General features: G+C 42.3%; 1 protein-coding gene across 1 annotated transcript in view; it reads left to right on the forward strand.

Annotated features, from left to right (window-relative positions):
• Positions 1-21,470, forward strand: part of LOC124120075 (chromodomain-helicase-DNA-binding protein 1-like) — a 112,553-nt gene that overhangs the window by 17,380 nt on the left and 73,703 nt on the right. Inside the window, exons 3-8 of the mRNA XM_048386022.1 lie at positions 10,237-10,346; positions 13,701-13,833; positions 15,464-15,577; positions 20,773-20,929; positions 21,108-21,266; positions 21,381-21,470. Of these exons, the coding sequence (XP_048241979.1) occupies positions 10,237-10,346; positions 13,701-13,833; positions 15,464-15,577; positions 20,773-20,929; positions 21,108-21,266; positions 21,381-21,470 (763 nt within the window). The remainder of the gene's footprint in view (positions 1-10,236; positions 10,347-13,700; positions 13,834-15,463; positions 15,578-20,772; positions 20,930-21,107; positions 21,267-21,380) is intronic.

The following is a 21,470-nucleotide window of genomic DNA, read 5'->3' on the forward strand; positions in this document are numbered from 1 at the left end:
GAGTAAGGTAATCAATTCAGCTTTTCTCATACGAGAATATCCACGTAGGCCACTTTGCCTTGCCATAGCTTTTAAACTCTCTGACAAAAACCATTGTGGTTGAATGGTATATGCAAAATGAGACAAATGTCTAATTGGTTGTTTTCATATATCTAAATACGTATTCTCCCCAACCTATTCCTCTCATTGATGTAATCTCTCTTCCTAGCATAAATAATCTGGTTTCTGACCCTATCAGCACCGTGTTCCTTGCATAAACAATAACGACCTTTGACCCCTATCCCGCATTCAGAACACGTATAGTTTATGTGGCCGCGCCTGATGTAATAATTGTTTATACCGCAGTAAATATCAACACAGCGTCGAATACATAGAGTCGTCTTCCCCATGAGTGTAAATTTGCAATTATTCATGGTTATACATCTATCATATCATTTGTCTAAATGCAATGTTCATACATCTATCATATCATTTGTCTAAATGCAAATCACAGCTACACTAGTGAGATATTGATTAGGCTATTTATAGATTAGCTGTCACTCTGACTCTCCTAACTAGCCACAGCTGTCACTGCGTATTCATGGTATAGCTGAAAATCAATACAGCAGATAACCCAATAATAACAAATGCGACCTCTCGGTCTTTCTGAGCCTCTGACGGTGTATAAAACTGACTCATTGTTGGTATCGGTATTGGGTCTAGTTTTTTCCCAAAAACGAGGTAGTATTCGTGCATGGCATATTCGACATCCTTAAACGTTTGAATTGAATGTCCTTCCTTAATCAGTTGTTCATGAATAAAGTCAAATCACCTCATTCTCTGCTGCGTATATTTTAACTGGGCTGCTTGGTATTGTTCTAAAGCTTCGTTATGTCGTTTACGTTCCTCTTCAACTTCTTTAGCGTTTGATTCCCTCATATTGAAAAATATATAATTACTCCCCGAAAAAGCTAGAGCATTACAGCTCCACCGACCATCATCGCAATTGTTGCCATAGTATATGAATATAAAATATTCAAATGTTTAATTACTTCATTATGTCTTCCGGGATAAGTCCTTGTTTGATGAGCATATCCTTCGTTGCCATTGCTAATCCAATATCCAGAATCATCATACCGATGTCAAATCCATTAAAATCTAGCTTGGGAGGTGTGGCTTTAGTAATCATTTTAGCCATACGAGCATAGCCAATGGCCAAGCCGGTGACCACCGCTGAATGATACGTCGCGTTTACCAACATTTTACCGTCTGTAACTGGAGTAGTCATGCTTCTTATAACATTATATGAGGGCTAACCTCTGATTGAACTTGTTGTTGCGGCGGGGGTGACATTTTCTCTTCTCCGGTCTTATAAAAGAAACATACAGCCGCTATACCAACAACTCCTACTAGTGTCCATGTTTTAATCGGATTAATATTTGAATTATTTATTAATTTCGCTTTGCGCGCCAGCCCACCCTTTCTTCCTGCAGCTATTTTCAAAGGATTCTTTGTCACTCTGGGTTGTTTTTGTGTTTTCTCATTCACATGTGGTGCAATCGCTGGTGGTGTTTTCTCCTTCACTGGTGGTGGTGCCTCATTCACTCGTTGTTCCGCAATCTGTTGTGGTTCCTCTTTCACAATCTGTTGTGGTGTCATCTGTTGTGATTGTGTCTCCATTTATATTATTAAGTGGGCACGTATGTTTAAATTGACAATACCTAGCCGTTATTAAAGCTGTGGTGAACGGAGCTAAGAACTTTCCGAATCTATGATAAAACTCACAGCTCACTGAGCTTATAGCGTGAACGGGTCTTTCTCGAGAGATTCGCATAAATACATGTGATGTTCTGCCGGGATGGGGAGAAATGTACTAGCTACGACTGTGTATAGTTGTAACATAGCCGACCCTATCGTTTTAGTCATGGTAGCTCCCAGTCTAGACTCGTAACGCGCGTACAGTTTTTTAATCTCTTCGTCGGTCATGTTATCAATTTTTTCGATGGTATAATTTTCCCCAAAATATTGGAAACATTTACCACCAGCTACCAAAGCCGCGAGTCTTTCTCTATGTTTATCTAAAGATTTATCTACATCAGGCTCAGATTCTTTGAGCATTTGTTTGATGAGTTCGTCGCATTCCATAATGTAATACCTAAGGAGATATTTAAGTCTAACATAATATAATATGGCATATCCAATACATCCCGTAATAATGAACTGTTGCGAAAGAATGATGATTTCGAACCACATTTTATGTAATATTAACCGCTAATGTTCAATTTGCTACATTTTTGCTACATTTTTGCTACATTTTGCTACATTTTGCTACATTTTGCTAAGCAATTGCATAAGCAGCTGGTTGATCCGTTTTTAATACGAGTTTACAGTGCTTCATTGCCCATAACAGTTTTCCAACTTTATCTCGTTCGATCTTGGTATAAATAACATCATTTTCGCGTAAACATTCCTCGAATGAATCTCGGTCTTTGCAATGAAACAGTGCTACCCATTTGGTCTGCTCTCTGAGATCTTTCAGGACAGAGTTGTATTTTTGAGTAAGTACCCAAACGCTATGTTGAGTATGCCGACCGGAGAATGCTAAATACGAAAGCATATCTTTCTTTTTTGTGAGTTCTTTACTCGCGCTGCAGTCGTCTATTACAAAAAGGGTCGATTCTCCTTTGTATTTTTCGTGACATACTCGGAGACAGTCTTGTAAATGATCGCCCGGATCGACTCTGTGTACCCCTTCGTCATTCATTACCCAATCTCTCGATAGGTAGGTTTTATTAACGCTTATAGTCGGGCACAGAATAATAATATGATCGAAATCGTCCGGATAATAACTTTCTAAAATATCTAGAATAAAAGCTGTTTTTCCGCAGCCCGTTTGCCCGCATATGATAGCGCAGTGCGGATCTTTAGGTAAAAGATTATCATTAGATTGCTTGCACGAATCTCCCATTCTGTATATTAAGTTGCGCATCCATAATCACATACAAATATATGTTTAATTTACCAGCTGAATCCTGGCGCTTTGTTATCTGTATGGTGACACCCTCGCTAGCATTTTCTATTCTCCTCCCACTGCCCTGTAATTGGTCATCGTCCGTTGTTCGCATGTCGAGCCATAGCGCGTACTTCGTGGTGAGGTATTCACCCATCGATACACTCCCGAGAGACAGATCTTTCACGACCGCGTTAACTTCCGGAGAACGTTTTATAGAAGAAAGTTTTTTAATCTCATCCCACTGGTGATACGCTAGCATTCCTTGGCTATATAGTTGATTAGGAACGCCCTCGATAGTCAATTCTACTTTTGAAATCTTGGGATTGTAGAACTTCTCGGTATTTCTTTTAAAGCATCGGAGGGGTCCTCGAACAACATTAAAATACCCTTCAACGATCTCGTGGGGACGTTTAGATTTATATTCCACATCGTATCTTTTCTGTCCCTCGTGATCTTTCGGTGTCGCAGCACGCGATAGTACAAAATGGCTAACTTTCCCGAATAATGGTTACGAATTTGTCTGGCTAATTCGGGATCCGTTATCATATCGTACTCCAGAGAGATATTGTCAATGGAATAGCTAGCATCTTCAGCAGCTCTGATTACTCTGCCGTAGTCATTAAAAGTTAGTTCGTATTCTAACCTATCGCCTAGGGATGCTTGATAAAAGGGCATGTGGGAATCTAGTAATTCAAAGTCTAGGGGAATATAGAATCGGTTACCTAATGCGTCGGCAACGGCCTTATCTTTTTCGTTGGCATCAACACCATTTTCAGCACCTACGCGCAGTCTCAATGTGTTCTTATTACAAATACCTTGGTACTGTAAGTTTTCCCGCTCTTTATCCGTTCTCCAGAGATCCATGTAGCAATAGTATACAACGCTATCGTCGATACTCAAAACCTCATTACCGCTAATTTTAATCACGATTTTCTTCACGATAGCACGACCTATGTTCTGAACGGGCTCCCTGTTAACGTCTGTAGAAGTCAAACTAATCGTAAATGCTAGTCGGACAGTTCCCGGAACTAACACATCGTGTGCGCCGAGATTAGGAAAGCGAACCAGAAGCGTTTGATTCTGATCGATGGTACTAGGGTTATTAGTTATAGTTACAGACTGACGAATTGCTTTGACCCCTAATGGATCTCGAAGTCTACGTTGTGGGTTTAACTTGCGTCCGTATTGCGAAGACATTGTTATATTGAAAACATGTACCCTATGTTTAATATAAAAATGACTGATTTTGATATTAATGACTTTGATCTAAGTACCTTTGATGATCCGAATCGAACCGAAGAGGGTACTGATGAAACCAGGTTTAGTAGTCTTAACGATGAACTTTTACAATCAAACGTCAATGATTATTACGATGCCTTAAAAGAAGATAAAAATTATGTTAACCCAATAGGCCGTGACTATTCAAAGTTTACGATAGATAGTAAAGGAATATTGCGACTGCGTGACTCTCCGGATATTGATCTTATGAATTCTCATACTCTTAAGCCCCAAGCCTTGTCTACTATAGCCGGTAAACACGGCACCGTGTTTGTTCGTGATAAATTAGGTTTTGTAGACTACTCGCGGCTTTCCGCGAAGACTACTAAGGTTCTTCGAACCGTGCGTACTGAACTCCGTAATACAGATGATTTGGAAGCAGCCTCGATGGTGGCCTCGAACGGACTCGGAGAAATCTTAAATACCTATTACGATAATTCCACGTTACAGGTATCGGAGTTTAGTATTAGGGATTTACGAGGTCTTGACAAGGCATTGCAAACAATGCGGGGAGAACTGATAAATAATATGGCCAAGATATCCGAAATCGACAAGCATATAGCTCAAGAGAAAACAAAACTTGAACAGGCGGGCGATGAGTTCAGTAGACGCCGCGTAGCGGAAAGATTGCGTAACTTAGAAGACGAAAGATCGTCCCGCCTCGAAGCAGCTTCCAGTAATAGAAAGGCACTTCGTTCACAAATCAGTAGAATTCGAGAAACTATCGATCAAGTCCTCAACGATGATACTATACTGGCCGAAAAAATTAAAACATTGTTCAGAGAACAGGGAATAACAATTGCCAGTATTTTAACCGCGTTGGGATTTATTATATCGACTTTGACTCTCTCGTTAACAGGTGGCACAGGTGGTACAGGTGGAGGCGGATCACCTCCTAGTGATAAAAATGTTATTAAAGAGTGGATAAAAAGCATTTAAAAGCATTAGGTTCAGCACTGGGAAAGCTCGCTGAGAAAGCCATGTCTGCACTTCCCGGTATAATAGGGAGTGTTGTTTCCTGGCTATTGAATTTATTAGCTAAGACCACCACTTGGCTTAGTCAAAACTTGTGGGGGTTGATTGTAGCAATTGCAGGGCTGTTGTACGTATTCGCTAAGAACTATTTAACCACCAAATCATGAGTAAACCAACCGTGACTCCACCCACTACAAGCGCTGTTTTTTCATCGATATGTTGTTGATTTTTAGCTACAATATGCGGTGACACTTGTGCGTCAGTAGATGGTTGTGAAACATGTGGTGTTTGTGGCTTGACTATTCCCTTTTCGCCCGTGATCGTTTGCGTTATTAATTCGAGGTTAATATCTGAATTTATACCTGGTTTTTGTTGATCGGTAGCGATAACAATTTTATTATTATAGCCTATCACTTGACCGATCTTAAGTTCCATATTACTCAGAGACATGTATAGTCCCGGCGCATAAACGTAGTCCACTTTTGATTGAGCGTACTGTAATGCATCTTGAAAACGCTTTATAGACGATGGTATGTCAACGGGTGAATTAATGGCGTCCTCCACGTTTGAGACAAACTGTTTTTGCGCATCGAACGCCGTCCCAGTACCGATAATGGACGTTCGTGTTTGCGATTGTGCACCGAGAATTGCCCATACATAAGTTCTTATCGATTCATTAACTCTTTCAAATCCTGGGTTAGTAAAATTATTTTCCGTTTTATCATTAAGAAATTCATTCCAAGCGTCTGTTGTATCGTTTGGATGCACAAACTTTGTTATAATATAAGGAATGCCACTCTCAAAGTTCATACGATCTGCTCTAAACTGTTTACTCGAGAGAGCAAAGCCTGAAGGGATCACACCCTCTTTAATTAAATAATCGCTTTTATCTTTAATAGTTCTTTGTCCATTGTACGGAATACCTAGACCATGGCTAGGTCCTTTAATGCGCCAATCTTTACTCGTAGAAACATTAAATTCATTACAAATACGTTCGAAGGCCCTCTTATTATAATGATTATTTGCGTGATTCCATGCTGGATCCAGCGGTAATGGAGCACTAATTTCTTTAAGTATACGTCTAATCTGATAGTACACGTGAAATAATATAACAGACTTATATAGTTTAAATCCTGGGGCATTAACAGATACACCACATCCAGTTGTGGCACACCATACGGCAAAGTTTAACTGATTCTGCCAAAATTGCATCGGACGGTTAAACCAATCGTCCACCATTGTATCGTTAGTTGCCGTGAAACTGTATTTTTCAAAGATATCGTGGAATTTAACGGTAAACTCAGCACCGGAGGCAGTTACTATAATCGACTGATTAGTAATGTAAGTTGATTTCATATTTAAGTTATGATATAGTATCATTGTATATTTAATATGTATGTTACACTCCCTGGAATAACAAATGGTCAGTCTATTGAACTGCTTCATACTATCGATAACTCGGATGGACAACTCGAAGTAGCTCTATGGGATGTAACGTATTACCCACTGTGGACCAATATAAGTGCTGCTAGAGATAATAATAAGATATTAATATCAAGTGAAAAAAAATCATTACTATACCTGATGGGTATTACAGCGTATGCTCACTCAATGATGAAATTTTTAAGCCTAATGGAATAAGTCTCACACAAAATGAGTCAGATGGGACAGTGAAATTCGACTATGGAGAAAAAAGTTTAACTATTTACAAGAACTTAGCAAGCACACTTGGATTTTCACTCCCCAGATTAATATACAATGTGTTATCACCCAATCTAGTTCCCTATAAAGAGTTGTTCATCCATCTTGATCAAATCAGTACGACGGATAATATTCAACTAGAAAGTCCTTCAACTCTGCTCAGAAGTGTTCCAGTGAAAAAATGAAAAATACAATAGCGGTAGAACGGAATCTTTCGCATCATTACAATATAAAAAATTAAAGCGTGGTATTATTTCAGACCTCAAAATTTCTGTATTAGATGTAAAACACCAATCTGTACATATAGGATACTTAAGTGTAATACTCCATATTATAAATAATGGTTGATTCAATATTTAAGTAATGATATAGTATCATTGTATATTTGATATGTACATGTATGTTACACTCCCTGGAATAACAAATGGTCAGTCTATTGAACTGCTTCATACTATCGATAACTCGGATGGACAACTCGAAGTAGCTCTATGGGATGTAACGTATTACCCACGGTGGACCAATATAAGTGCTGCAATAGATAATAATAGTAGGTATTTATCAATTGAACAAAATATTATTGAAAAATTCATTATTATACCTGATGGGTATTACAGCATATGCTCACTCAATGATGAAATTTTTAAGCCTAATGGAATGAGTCTCACACAAAATGAGTCGAATGGGATGCTGAAATTAGTTGCTGGAGAAAAAAAAGTAATTATTCCCGTCAACTTAGTACCTAAATTTGGATTTACACTCGACTATGAATCTATGAACATTATAAAACCCAATGAAACAAAACATGGAGTTAAATTACCCGATTTAGTTCCCTATAAAGAGTTGTTCATCCATCTTGATCAAATAAGCACGACGGATAATATTCAACTAGAAAGTCCTTCAACTCTGCTCAGAAGTGTTCCAGTGAAAAATGAAAAATACAATAGCGGTAGAACGGAATCTTTCTCGTTATTACAATATAAAAAATTAAAGCGTGGTATTATTTCAGACCTCAAAATTTCTGTATTAGATGTAAAACATCAACCTGTACATATAGGATACTTAAGTGTAACACTCCATATTAAAAATAATGGTTGATGCATCAGGCCCTGGAACGCTCAGACAATGTAATACAATTGCACTTTCCGATCTCGGAGACACAGAAGGATTTGATAAACCCGGTTACAATGGTAAGTTATACGCTTTACACTTACACGATAATGTATACAAGCGGAAAGAAGTCACATTCACGGGTAATCTAGAAGATTTAAGCGATGTCGACGTTAGTAGACTCATTAAAAACACTTCGTACAATATTATTCGCAACGACGATAATAAATGGACTATGGTCGAAGCAAACATCGAGTGGCTACTGAATATCGTCATTACCCCACCTTATGTGATGATGGGTAAGGGACATAATTTAACTAAGATAATAAATAGTGGCATCGTACTCGCGGCTTATATCCCGTCAAAACGAAAAAGTGTGTTAGTTACACCCCTGCCAGAAAACCCAGGTCATATGTTATATAGTCGTCTGGCCTTAAAAAATGTTACTTTAAATTTGATTACTGAATTCGATGATATTAAAGATAACTTGAGTGCAATACCTAATATTTCTACGCTTATTATTGAAGTCTTGTTCGGAGATGTACCGGAAGATGCCTTCGAAATATTACCAGGTCTATCGATTAAATGGCTAAAGAAACACGAGCGTCGACGTTGCAGTATTATTCATATCGGAGCATCACCCGTTGCAACCCTCGAGGGGGTCCAAATTATTAAAAGTGACAGCATTTCTCTTACTAAGATATTCTTGCCGTATAATATACATTTGATAAGATTGATGTATAGTCTCAAAACAATTAAGCAAGACCAATTAAAGACTATTATATGATTGTAATATACACTATGAGTTTATATCCGGCGCTCGATGAAGCATTTGAAAAGATGGATACTGTTGATGGATTTTGATTACATCAAATAAGCGACATAAAACATCGAATAGAGAAGGATAGGGAGTTGAGACTTGGATTGTATAAAAAGTATCGCAGAGCCGTGAATGCTCTGGACGGAGTTGAGACCGCGCTTGTAGTATCTGGCATGGGACTCGGTGTAGCAGGTATCGGTTTACTATCAACTATAATCGCCGCGCCTATCGTGCTCGGCATGGAAATAACCGCTGGAGTCTCGGGACTGGCAGGAATAGCGATAAAATTCATTTCTCGTAGGTTACAAAAGAAAGCATTAAAACACGATAGTATTCGGATACTCGCCGAAGCAAAGTTGAACAGCATTGAGGATCATATTTCGACAGCAATGGCCGATTGTAAGATATCCGAGGATGAGTTTCGTTTAGTGCTGTCGGAACTCACCAAATACAATGAAATGAAGCAGGAGATTCGATCAAAATCTCATAAGACCAGTGGTATTAGTGAGGATGAGAAAAAAAAGTTCATAGAACAGGGGAGGCAACAAGCGCGTCAATTATTCCGTGCCAAAACCAAAGAACTGGTTGGAGATTAAAAATAGATTGCTTACTATCGTGTGATTACATTTAGACAAATGCTTAAATAAATATATAATAATGGAGAAAGCTATTCAATGGAGAGAATTACCACAAGGTTTTTATTATATCAGTGATGTCAAACCAACCAAATACGGTTATCAATTGTTTCTTATCAATTTACAAGAAGAGTGTAGTTATATAGTCTGGTCTCCTAGTAAAATGAACGAAGAGGTTGAGGTGAGCCAGAACCATCATTACCTATAAAAATTTATATCATTGGCTCCAGGTGGTGGTGAGCTAGAGTCAATTTAGCTGAATCTCATGACTATCGTTGAATCGCATAGTCATTTTGGCATAAAAAATTCCCCCTGTAGTGGTGGTATAGGTATATGAATCCTGCTCCAGTGGAAGTGAGCCAGAACCATCATTACCTATAAAAAATTATATCATAGACTCCAGGTGGTGGTGAGCTGGAGTCAATTTAACTTAATCTTATGACTATCGTTGAATCACATCATCATTTACGCATAAAAAATCCCCCCTGTAGTAGCAGTATAGGTAATAAATCTGGCTCCAGTGGAAGTGAGCCAGAACCATCATTACCTATACTACTACATGTGATGAGTGATGTTGACATATGATGAGTGGTGTTGACATGTGATGAGCGATGTTTGTATGTGATAAGTGATGTTGACATGTGATAAGTGATGTTGACATGTGCTGAGTGATGTTGACATATGATGAGTGGTGTTGAGGTGATGAGTGATGTTGAAATATGTTTCAGACTATTGCACTGCTTACATACCTGAATGGCAACCAGCCTACCACCTCCCGTCCCCACCTAGTGGTGTGTCCTCGCTCAGTCCTGGAGAACTGGGGGGTAGAGTTCAGCAGGTAGTGTCACCTTCTTCTAGTCACAACAACACAGTAGTCACCTTACTTTTGACAGCATTGGTACAAATAAAACATTTGAGGATTCCGTCATGGATGATGTTGAAAATATGTTTAGAATACCCTGGGACACCACGGCACATGCCAGTTTTAAAGCGGCAATGTCCTGCAAGTAGTGACTAAATTTTGATGGTGATAGTACAAGCAAACTATTTGAGGATTTGAATAAAGATGTTTTTTGGGGTGTATACTTGACATGTGTCACTTGGACCCCACCATTGCTGCTTGTATTGATATTTTCATCTTCATATAATCAACATCAATAAACAGATTTTATCGGGTATCTATTATTATAACACATGCATTATACTTATCTGATTCATAACACATGATATAGTTTATATAGTGCATGAAACTAGTGGGGAGGTGAAAATTGTCCACTTTGGGTTAAAATCACCCAACATGGAACCATTCCAAACATTTCTGGATGTGGATCCAGTTCCTCCCCTGGTAGTGACGAAAATCATAGACAGCCAGCAGCAAGGCTGAAATCTCTTATGGTAATCTATACTCAATATACCATAATTATCCAGTCAATTATACAAATTATCATAGTAATTCATTCAGTATTCAGGATTAATTAATTGCAACAATGCTGTATATAATTCAAATCTGGTATTTTGTGCCCCCTAGTGGTGATTAAAATCCCAGATGGACATAAAGATGACTTAATTTTCAGAAATTGTCCATTTCTACTTCAGATATTGATATCATTTGATGCCGTTTGGCTTTGGATAGGTTGTAAGATATAAATAAATATATTATGATGACCAAAACACATTATTAAATGACATTGTATGAATGTGTAGTACTTTCCAGAGAAAAAGAAGAGGATATTCAAAATATAGCAGATATTATAGCAGATGATATAGCACAGAATATAGCAGATGTGATATAGCAGATATTATAGCAGATGATATAGCAGATAATGTAGCAGATGATATAGCAGATAATATAGCGGATAATATAGCAGGTGATATAGCAGATAATATACCAGATAATATAGCAGATGATATAGCAGGTAATATAGCAGATGATGTAGCAGATGATATAGCAGGTAATATAGCAGATGATATATCAGATAATATAGAAGATGATATAGAAGATAATATAGCAGATAATGTAGCAGATGATATAGCAGATAATATAGCGGGTAATATAGCAGGTGATATAGCAGATAATATACCAGATAATATAGCAGATGATATAGCAGGTAATATAGCAGATGATGTAGCAGATGATATAGCAGGTAATATAGCAGATGATATATCAGATAATATAGAAGATGATATAGCAGATAATATAGCAGGTAATATAGCAGATGATATAGCAGATGATATAGCAGGTAATATACCAGATAATATAGCAGATAATATAGCAAATGATATAGCAGATGATATAGCAGATGATATAGCAGATAATTGCAGAAATACAAAGAGGGGATGGTAATGGATGGAAGAAGGACGGCCTTGGTGTAACAGGACAATCACAGGACATGTTGAGGGTGTATTCTGAGGGCATAAAGAACCAAGATGACTGAATGTTAGAGGGCTTTGTTTCAATTAATTGATCCTGGACCTTGGGTGCCCTGTGTCGGGCCAATCATTAACATTTTGTCTGCAGAAACCTGTTCCAATGTCTGAAAATAACTGACGGAGACACATCGAACATACTTGCTGCCTCTCTAAGTGCTACCGTTTTGAAGCATGACAATATTCCTTGGGCGTTCATTACGTAGTAGAAGAGACATTTACAATCTGATCACAAATACTGCATTAAAGCAAGAGTAGAGAGCTTACATGTTACTGTGGATAATGAAAATCAACAAACTAATGGTTCAGATTGATTTTATGACCTTTCTCTGAAGTGTCAAACTTAAGAATGATCCCTTACCCACGTGCATGGAGGAATTGCATGGCCCACGTACAATGTTACGGGCGCATTAGGGCATTAGGTTCTAACCGTTCTATCTCTTGCAGTCATTTTTTAAAGTTGATGCTTCTTCTGATGACCAATCACAAAATTTATGATCCCTACTTTGTTTGGAGAGTAAATATGTATTGTGTATGATCTATTAATATCATGACTCGGTTAAATTTTGAAATGGTTTACTAAGATATATTCTACCTTGGAATTTACCATTGCAGTGTTTCATAAAAGGATCTTTTCAATAATAAGTTGCAAGTGAACTGTATCCATTATAGTAGATCACCCAAAATATACATCACAAGAGAAGGTGTCCATGACTTTGCTTTGAAATGACCAGAATCACATGTGGCAATTCGTATCATAAAATCTGGAATGTATGAATAAGTAATAGCATCATTATTGCCTTGACCCCGAACCTAGGATATTAACTTTCTTCCTTCAAGTATGACCAGGAATATACATTCAATGCATGTGTTCCTGGTATAGCTTTCCTTCTCACTGGTACTGAACAGTGAATGTAAGACCGGCGTTGTCACCTATGAAAGCCTATGAAAGACTTCTTACATGTACAGCATATACATTTATACTATAAAACCTCAGCGCCTGAGAAATATCAGTCTAGATTATCCGCTGAAACAGATTCTATTGAGAGTAAAGGCAAAATAGTGGTGAATATTATATGAATGGATCGCTGAAAATCAGTGATGACACCAAGTGTCCTGCTCTACTCGTAGCACCCACCATTCACACAATATGCTTAAGAAATGTAGTGTTTCTTTGTTGCCTGACGCAGCACGTCAGTACTCCTGCCACATGATGGCTGCTTGTAAAAACTGAGTCTTGACCAGACAGCCAAGTGCTGGACCAGATAATCTAGTTACATGACAACCCATTTACTTATTTTGTTGAAGCTAAAAATGATTTATTAATTTTCAATTACATCTGCTGGGTACAAATGCAGAGATTCTGCTGCTTTCAGGTAAATTATGATTTATAAATGTACCCCTCTTGATCCTGCAACAACGGATTTATGCAATCGACATGTTTTAATATGACATTGTAAAATAATTCAAATAAATTCCAAATTGATAGAAAACAGATGCTTGTTTGAGCTAAGGTTCGCTTGCGCTATGTCACGTGACATCCATTGGCGTGCGGCTTTTTGCTTTGAAGCTGGGTGTAAAGGATTTATTCTGTCCCTCAGAAATGCATGTGCAGCCTGTAGTACTCATGGCAGGGTATAAGAGATTTATTCCCCATTATTATAAATGTATATATTTGTTGTTTCAATGGAACTTTGATGTTTTATGGAAAATAGAGGTCATTGTTGTTCAGTGATAAATTTGATTGGAAATGACTTTGTTCCAGATTTTCCCCCAAAACTAAAACTCTGTGTTTTGTTGGAGACAAAGATGTGAGAAATGCTCTGTCAAAGAAAATAAAGGCATCCAAAAAAGAAAAAGGAACATATGAATTTGATGCTCTAATAACAACATATGAGGTAATATTTCTACACAGCCATATGTATACTGTGCATACCATCATTCAGTTAAGTATGAATGTCCCCAACATGTGTCAGGTTAACAGCATGCTCCTGTTACAGTAATGGTAACTACTTGTAGTATATTCATCTTGCAACACTGTCATAGTGTCTCCATGTAGCAACACTGTCATAGTGTCTCCATGTAGCAACACTGTCATAGTGTCTCCATGTAGCAACACTGTCAAAGTGTCTCCATGTAGCAACACTGTCAAAGTGTCTCCATGTAGCAACACTGTCAAAGTGTCTCCATGCAGCAACACTGTCAAAGTGTCTCCATGCAGCAACACTGTCAAAGCGTCTCCATGTAGTAACACTGTCAAAGTGTCTCCATGTAGCAACACTGTCGTAGTGTCTCCTTGTAGCAACACTGTCGTAGTGTCTCCATGTAGCAACACTGTCATAGTGTCTCCATGTAGCAACACTGTCGTAGTGTCTCCATGTAGCAACACTGTCATAGTGTCTCCGTGTAGCAACACTGTCATAGTGTCTCCATGTAGCATCACTGTCGTAGTTTCTCCATGTAGCAACACTGTCGTAGTGTTTCCATGTAGCAACACTGTCGTAGTGTCTCCATGTAGCAACACTGTCATAGTGTCTCCATGTAGCAACACTGTCATAGTGTCTCAATGTAGCAACACTGTCATAGTGTCTCCATGTAGCAACACTGTCATAGTGTCTCCATGTAGCCACACTCTCATACTGTCTCAATGTAGCAACACTGTCATAGTGTCTCCATGTAGTAACACTGTCATAGTGTCTCCATGTAGCAACACTGTCATAGTGTCTCCATGTAGCAACACTCTCATAGTGTCTCAATGTAGCAACACTGTCATAGTGTCTCCATGTAGCAACACTGTCATAGTGTCTCCATGTAGCAACACTGTCGTAGTGCTCCATGTAGCAACATTGTCGTAGTGTCTCCTTGTAGCAACACTGTAGAAGTCTTTCCATGAAGCAACACTGTAGTAGTCTATCCATGAAGCAACACTGTTGTAGTCTATCCATGTAGCAACACTGTCATAGTGTCTCCATTCAAAAACATGGAAGTAGTGTCTCCATGTAGCAACACTGTCGTAGTCTATCCATGTAGTAACACTGTAGTAGTGTCTCCATGTAGCAACACTGTCGTAGTGTCTCCATGTAGCAACACTGTCGTAGTGTCTCCATACAGCAACATGGTAGTAGTGTCTCCATGTAGCAAAACTGTTGTAGTGTATCCATGTAGTAACACTGAAATAGTGTCTTCATGTAGCAACACTGTTGTAGTCTATCCATGTAGCAACACTGTCGTAGTGTCTCCATGTAGTAACACTGTCATAGTGTCTCCATGTAGCAACCCTGTCATAGTGTCTCCATGTAGCAACACTGTCATAGTGTCTCCATGTAGCAACACTGTCATAGTGTCTCCATGTAGCAACACTGTCATAGTGTCTTCATGCAAAAACATGGTAGTAGTGTCTCCATGTAGCAACACTGTTGAAGAACTGCTGTTGTAGTATATTCATTTAGCAGCTGTGTTGTATCCATGTAGCAACTCTGCATGTCTTCTTGTGTTGTCCTGATGCAGTGCATGTCTGTCTTCTTGAAGCTGTGCCTGAAGGATCACCTGTTTCTCAAGACCATCCCCTGGAATGTGCTGGTGGTAGACGAGGCTCACCGACTCAAGAACCAGGATTCTCTGCTGTACAAGACTCTGGAGGAGGTATACTCATGCCCACCACTTCATCACTCCTCACCAAATCATCACTCCTCCTCAACTCCTCACTCCTCACCACTTCATTACTCCTCACTCCTCACCACTTCATTACTCCTCACTCCTCACCACCTCCTCATTCCTCACCCCTCCTCACTCCTCACCACCTCATCACTCCTCACTACCTCATCACTCCTCACTGCTCACCACCTCATCACTCCTCACCACCTCATCACTCCTCACTACCTCATCACTCCTCACTGCTCACCCCTCCTCACTCCTCACCACCTCATCACTCCTCACTACCTCATCATTCCTCACTGCTCACTACCTCATCACTCCTCACCACCTCATCACTCCTCACTACCTCATCACTCCTCACTGCTCACCACCTCATCACTCCTCACCACCTCATCACTCCTCACTACCTCATCACTCCTCACTGCTCACTACCTCCTCACTCCTCACCACTCCTCACCACCTCATCACTCCTCACTACCTCCTCACTCCTCACCACCTATTCACTCCTCACTACCTCCTCACTCCTCACCACCTCATCACTCCTCACCACCTCATCACTCCTCACTACCTCATCACTCCTCACTACCTCATCACTCCTCCCTCCTCACTACCTAATCACTCCTCACCACCTCCTCACTCCTAACCACCTCATCACTCCTCACAACCTCCTCACTCCTCAATACCTCATCACTCCTCCTTCCTCACTACCTTATCACACCTCACCACCTCATCACTCCTCACTACTTCCTCACTCCTCACCACCTCATCACTCCTCACTACCTCCACACTCCTCATCACCTCCTCACTCCTCACCAACTCCTCACTCCTCACTACCTCATCACTCCTCACCACCTCCTCACTCCTTACCACCTCCTCACTCCTCACCACCTCCTCACTCCTTACCACCTCCTCACTCCTCAACACCTTCTCCTTACCACCTCCTCACTCCTCAACACTTCCTCACTCCTCACTCCCTCCTCACTCCTTACCACCTCCTCACTCCTTACCACCTCCTCACTCCTTACCACCTCCTCACTCCTCAACACCTCCTCACTCCTCAACACCTCCTCACCACCTCCTCACTCCTTACCACCTCCTCACTCAACACCTCCTCCTCACACCTCACTCCTCAACACCTCCTCACCCTTCACTACCTCCTCACTCCTCATCACCTCCTCACTACCTTCACACTCCTCACCACCTCCTCACTCATCACCACCTCCTCACTCCTTACCACCTCCTCACTCCTCATTACCTCCTCCTCACCACCTCCTCACTCCTTACCACCTCCATATTCCTCATTACCTCCTCATTCCTCATTACCTCCTCCTCACCACCTCACTCCTTACCACCTCCTCATTCCTCATTACCTCCTCCTCACCACCTCCTCACTCCTTACCACCTCCTCATTCCTCATTACCTCATTCCTCATTATCTCCTCCTCACCACCTCCTCACTCCTTACCACCTCCTCATTCCTCATTATCTCCTCACCACCTTCTCACTCCTAACCACCTCATTCCTCATTACCTCCTCCTAACCACCTCCTCACTCCTTACCACCTCCTCATTCCTCATTACCTCCTCACCACCTCCTTACTCCTTACCACCTCCTCATTCCTCATTACCTCCTCACCACCTCCTTACTCCTTACCACCTCCTCAATCCTCATTACCTCCTCACTCCTCACCACCTCCTCATTCCTCATTACCTCCTCCTAACTCCTTACCACCTCCTCACTCCTTACCACCTCCTCACTCCTTACCACCTCCTCACTCCTTACCACCTCCTCCTCACCACCTCCTCACTCCTTACCACCTCCTCTCTCCTTACCACCTCCTCATTCCTCATTACCTCCCCCTCATCACCTCCTCACTACCTCCTCAATCCTCACCGCCTCCTCACTCCTCACCACCTTCTCATCCCTCATTACCTCCTTACCACCTCCTCACTACCTCCTCAATCCTCACCACCTCCTCACTCCTCACCACCTCCTCATTCCTCATAACCTCCTCCTCACCACCTCCTCACTTCTTACCACCTCCTCACTCCTCACCATCTCCTCCTCACCACCTCCTCACTCCTTACCACCTCCTCACTCCTCAACACCTCCTCACTCCTCAACACCTCCTCACTACCTCCTCACTCCTCACCACCTCATTCCTCACCTCCTCAATCCTCATTACCTCCTCACCACCTCCTCACTCCTTACAACCTCCTCACTCCTAACCACCTCATCACTCCTCACAACCTCCTCACTCCTCAATACCTCATCACTCCTCCTTCCTCACTACCTTATCACACCTCACCACCTCATCACTCCTCACTACTTCCTCACTCCTCACCACCTCATCACTCCTCACTACCTCCACACTCCTCATCACCTCCTCACTCCTCACCACCTCATCACTCCTCCATACCTCCTCACTCCTCACCACCTCCTCACTCCTTACCACCTCCTCACTCCTCACCTCCTCCTCACCACCTCCTCACTCCTTACCACCTCCTCACTCCTCAACACCTTCTCCTTACCACCTCCTCACTCCTCAACACCTCCTCACTCCTCACTCCCTCCTCACTCCTTACCACCTCCTCACTCCTTACCACCTCCTCACTCCTCACCAACTCCTCACTCCTCACCATCTCCTCATTCCTCATAACCTCCTCCTCACCACCTCCTCACTTCTTACCACCTCCTCACTCCTCACTCTCTCCTCCTCACCACCTCCTCACTCCTTACCACCTCCTCACTCCTCAACACCTCCTCACTCCTCAACACCTCCTCACTCCTCACTACCTCCTCACTCCTCACCACCTCATTCCTCACCTCCTCAATCCTCATTACCTCCTCACCACCTCCTCACTCCTTACAACCTCCTCACTCCTAACCACCTCATCACTCCTCACAACCTCCTCACTCCTCAATACCTCATCACTCCTCCTTCCTCACTACCTTATCACACCTCACCACCTCATCACTCCTCACTACCTCCACACTCCTCATCACCTCCTCACTCCTCACCACCTCATCACTCCTCCATACCTCATCACTCCTCACCACCTCCTCACTCCTTACCACCTCCTCACTCCTCACCTCCTCCTCACCACCTCCTCACTCCTTACCACCTCCTCACTCCTCAACACCTTCTCCTTACCACCTCCTCACTCCTCAACACCTCCTCACTCCTCACTCCCTCCTCACTCCTTACCACCTCCTCACTCCTTACCACCTCCTCACTCCTCACCACCTCCTCACTCCTCAACACCTCCTCCTCACCACCTCCTCACTCCTTACCACCTCCTCACTCCTCAACACCTCCTCCTTACCACCTCCTCACTCCTCAACACCTCCTCACTCCTCACTACCTCCTCACTCCTTACCACCTCACTCCTTACCACCTCCTCACTGCTCACCACGTCCTCACTTCTCAACACCTCCTCACCACCACCTCCTGACTCCTCAACACCTCCTCACTCCTCACTACCTCCTCCTCAACACCTCCTCACTCTTCACTACCTCCTCACTACCTCCTCACTGCTCATCACCTCCTCACTACCTTCACACTCCTCACCACCTCCTCACTCATCACCACCTCCTCACTCCTTACTACCTCCTCACTCCTCATTACCTCCTCCTCACCACCTCCTCACTCCTCAACACCACCTCACTCCTACCACCTCCACACTCCTCAACACCTCCTCCTTACCACCTCCTCACTCCTCAACACCTCCTCACTCCTCACTCCCTCCTCACTCCTTACCACCTCCTCACTCCTCACTACCTCCTCCTCAACACCTCCTCACTCCTCACTCCCTCCTCACTCCTTACCACCTCCACACTCCTCAACACCTCCTCCTTACCACCTCCTCACTCCTCAACACCTCCTCACTCCTCACTACCTCCTCCTCAACACCTCCTCACTCTTCACTACCTCCTCACTACCTCCTCACTGCTCATCACCTCCTCACTACCTTCACACTCCTCACCACCTCCTCACTCATCACCACCTCCTCACTCCTTACTACCTCCTCACTCCTCATTACCTCCTCCTCACCACCTCCTCACTCCTCAACACCTCCTCACTCCTTACCACCTCCTCACTCCTTACCACCTCCTCACTCCTCACCACCTCCTCACTCCTCAACACCTCCTCCTCACCACCTCCTCACTCCTTACCACCTCCTCACTCCTCAACACCTCCTCCTTACCACCTCCTCACTCCTCAACACCTCCGCACTCCTCAACACCTCCTCACGCCTTACCACCTCCTCACTCCTCAGCACCTCCTCACTCCTCAACACCTCCTCCTCACACCTCCTCACTCCTCAACACCTCCTCACTCCTCACTACCTCCTCTCTCCTCACTCACTTCTCACTGCCTCCTCACCACCTCCTCACTCCTCAACACCTCCTCACTCCTCACTACCTCCTACTCACCACCTCCTCACTTCTCACTACCTCCTCACTTCTCACTCCTCACTACCTCCTCCTCACCACCTCCTCACTACCTCCTCTTCACCACCTCCTCACTCCTCACTACCTCCTCATCACGGGTTTGAACAGTTAAGATGGTTGAACTGAGTTGTGACAAAGAAGACTGGACAGTTAAGATGGTTGTACTGAGTTGTGACATAGAAGACTGGACAGTTAAGATGGTTGTACTGAGTTGTGACATAGAAGACTGGACAGTTAAGATGGTTGTACTGAGTTGTGATATAGAAGACTGGGCAGTTAAGATGGTTGTACTGAGTTGTGACGTGAAGACTGGACAGTTAAGATGGTTGTACTGAGTTGTGACATAGAAGACTGGACAGTTAAGATGGTTGTACTGAGTTGTGATATAGAAGACTGGACAGTTAAGATGGTTGTACTGAGTTGTGACATAGAAGACTGAACAGTTAAGATTGTTGTACAAGTTGTGACATAGAAGACTGGACAGTTAAGATGGTTGTACTGAGTTGTGACATAGAAGACTGAACAGTTAAGATTGTTGTACTGAGTTGTGACATAGAAGACTGAATGGTTAAGAAGGTTGTACTGAGTTGTGATATAGAAAACTGTTTGCTACGCCAGTTTTATAACAAACCCCTAAAGTGAAAGTTTAAGAGTTATTTATCTATGGTTCCTTTGATGAGGATGTTTGCAGTCTATGAGCTGTGACATGACTGTCAGTTGCTGTTGTAGTGGGATATCTCCTGCAGTGTGCTGCTCACCGGAACGCCTGTACAGAACAACCTCAGAGAGCTGTATGCCCTGCTCAGCTTCATAGCCCCAAGGATGTTCCGGATGTCTAAGGTGGACAAGTTTGTAGAAACATACAGCAACACAGAGAAGGAAGAAGGTAGAGGGGGCCTAGAGGAGTTCACTTTCAGTATTTCTTAATCCAAGATAGGTTTTTATCGAGAAAAAAGGCAACCAAACAAGAACAGTGTTTCAAGAATATACTGTTGGTGTATGATTTCAAAGCAACATTATGTATGTTTGTAGGTATGTTTCAATGGTGAAATGATCTGTTGCAGGCCTTGAGGAGCTGCATGAGTTGCTGAAACCCTATCTGCTGAGGCGCACCAAGAACAATGTTCTGGCAGACCTGCCCAACAAGACAGAGGTGGTTCTGTACCATGGACTGTCCGGTCTTCAGAAGAAGCTGTACAAGGGCATCCTCACCAGGGACCTAGGTACCTATGTAGATGACATTGGGTGCTGGTAGAAGTAGCAGTAGTTCATTGTACTGTCTTCCAAGAGTTTTTCCTGGGGTAGGGAGGGCTGATGGATCTGGTTGTGTGTTGCAGAAGCCTTCAACAGCACTGCAGTACAGCCCCGCCTCATGAACATCCTGATGCAGTTGAGGAAGTGTGTCAACCACCCGTACCTGTTTGATG

Source organism: Haliotis rufescens, unplaced genomic scaffold, assembly GCF_023055435.1.
Source record: "Haliotis rufescens isolate VD_foot unplaced genomic scaffold, xgHalRufe1.0.p SCAF_6, whole genome shotgun sequence".
NCBI lineage: Eukaryota > Metazoa > Mollusca > Gastropoda > Lepetellida > Haliotidae > Haliotis > Haliotis rufescens.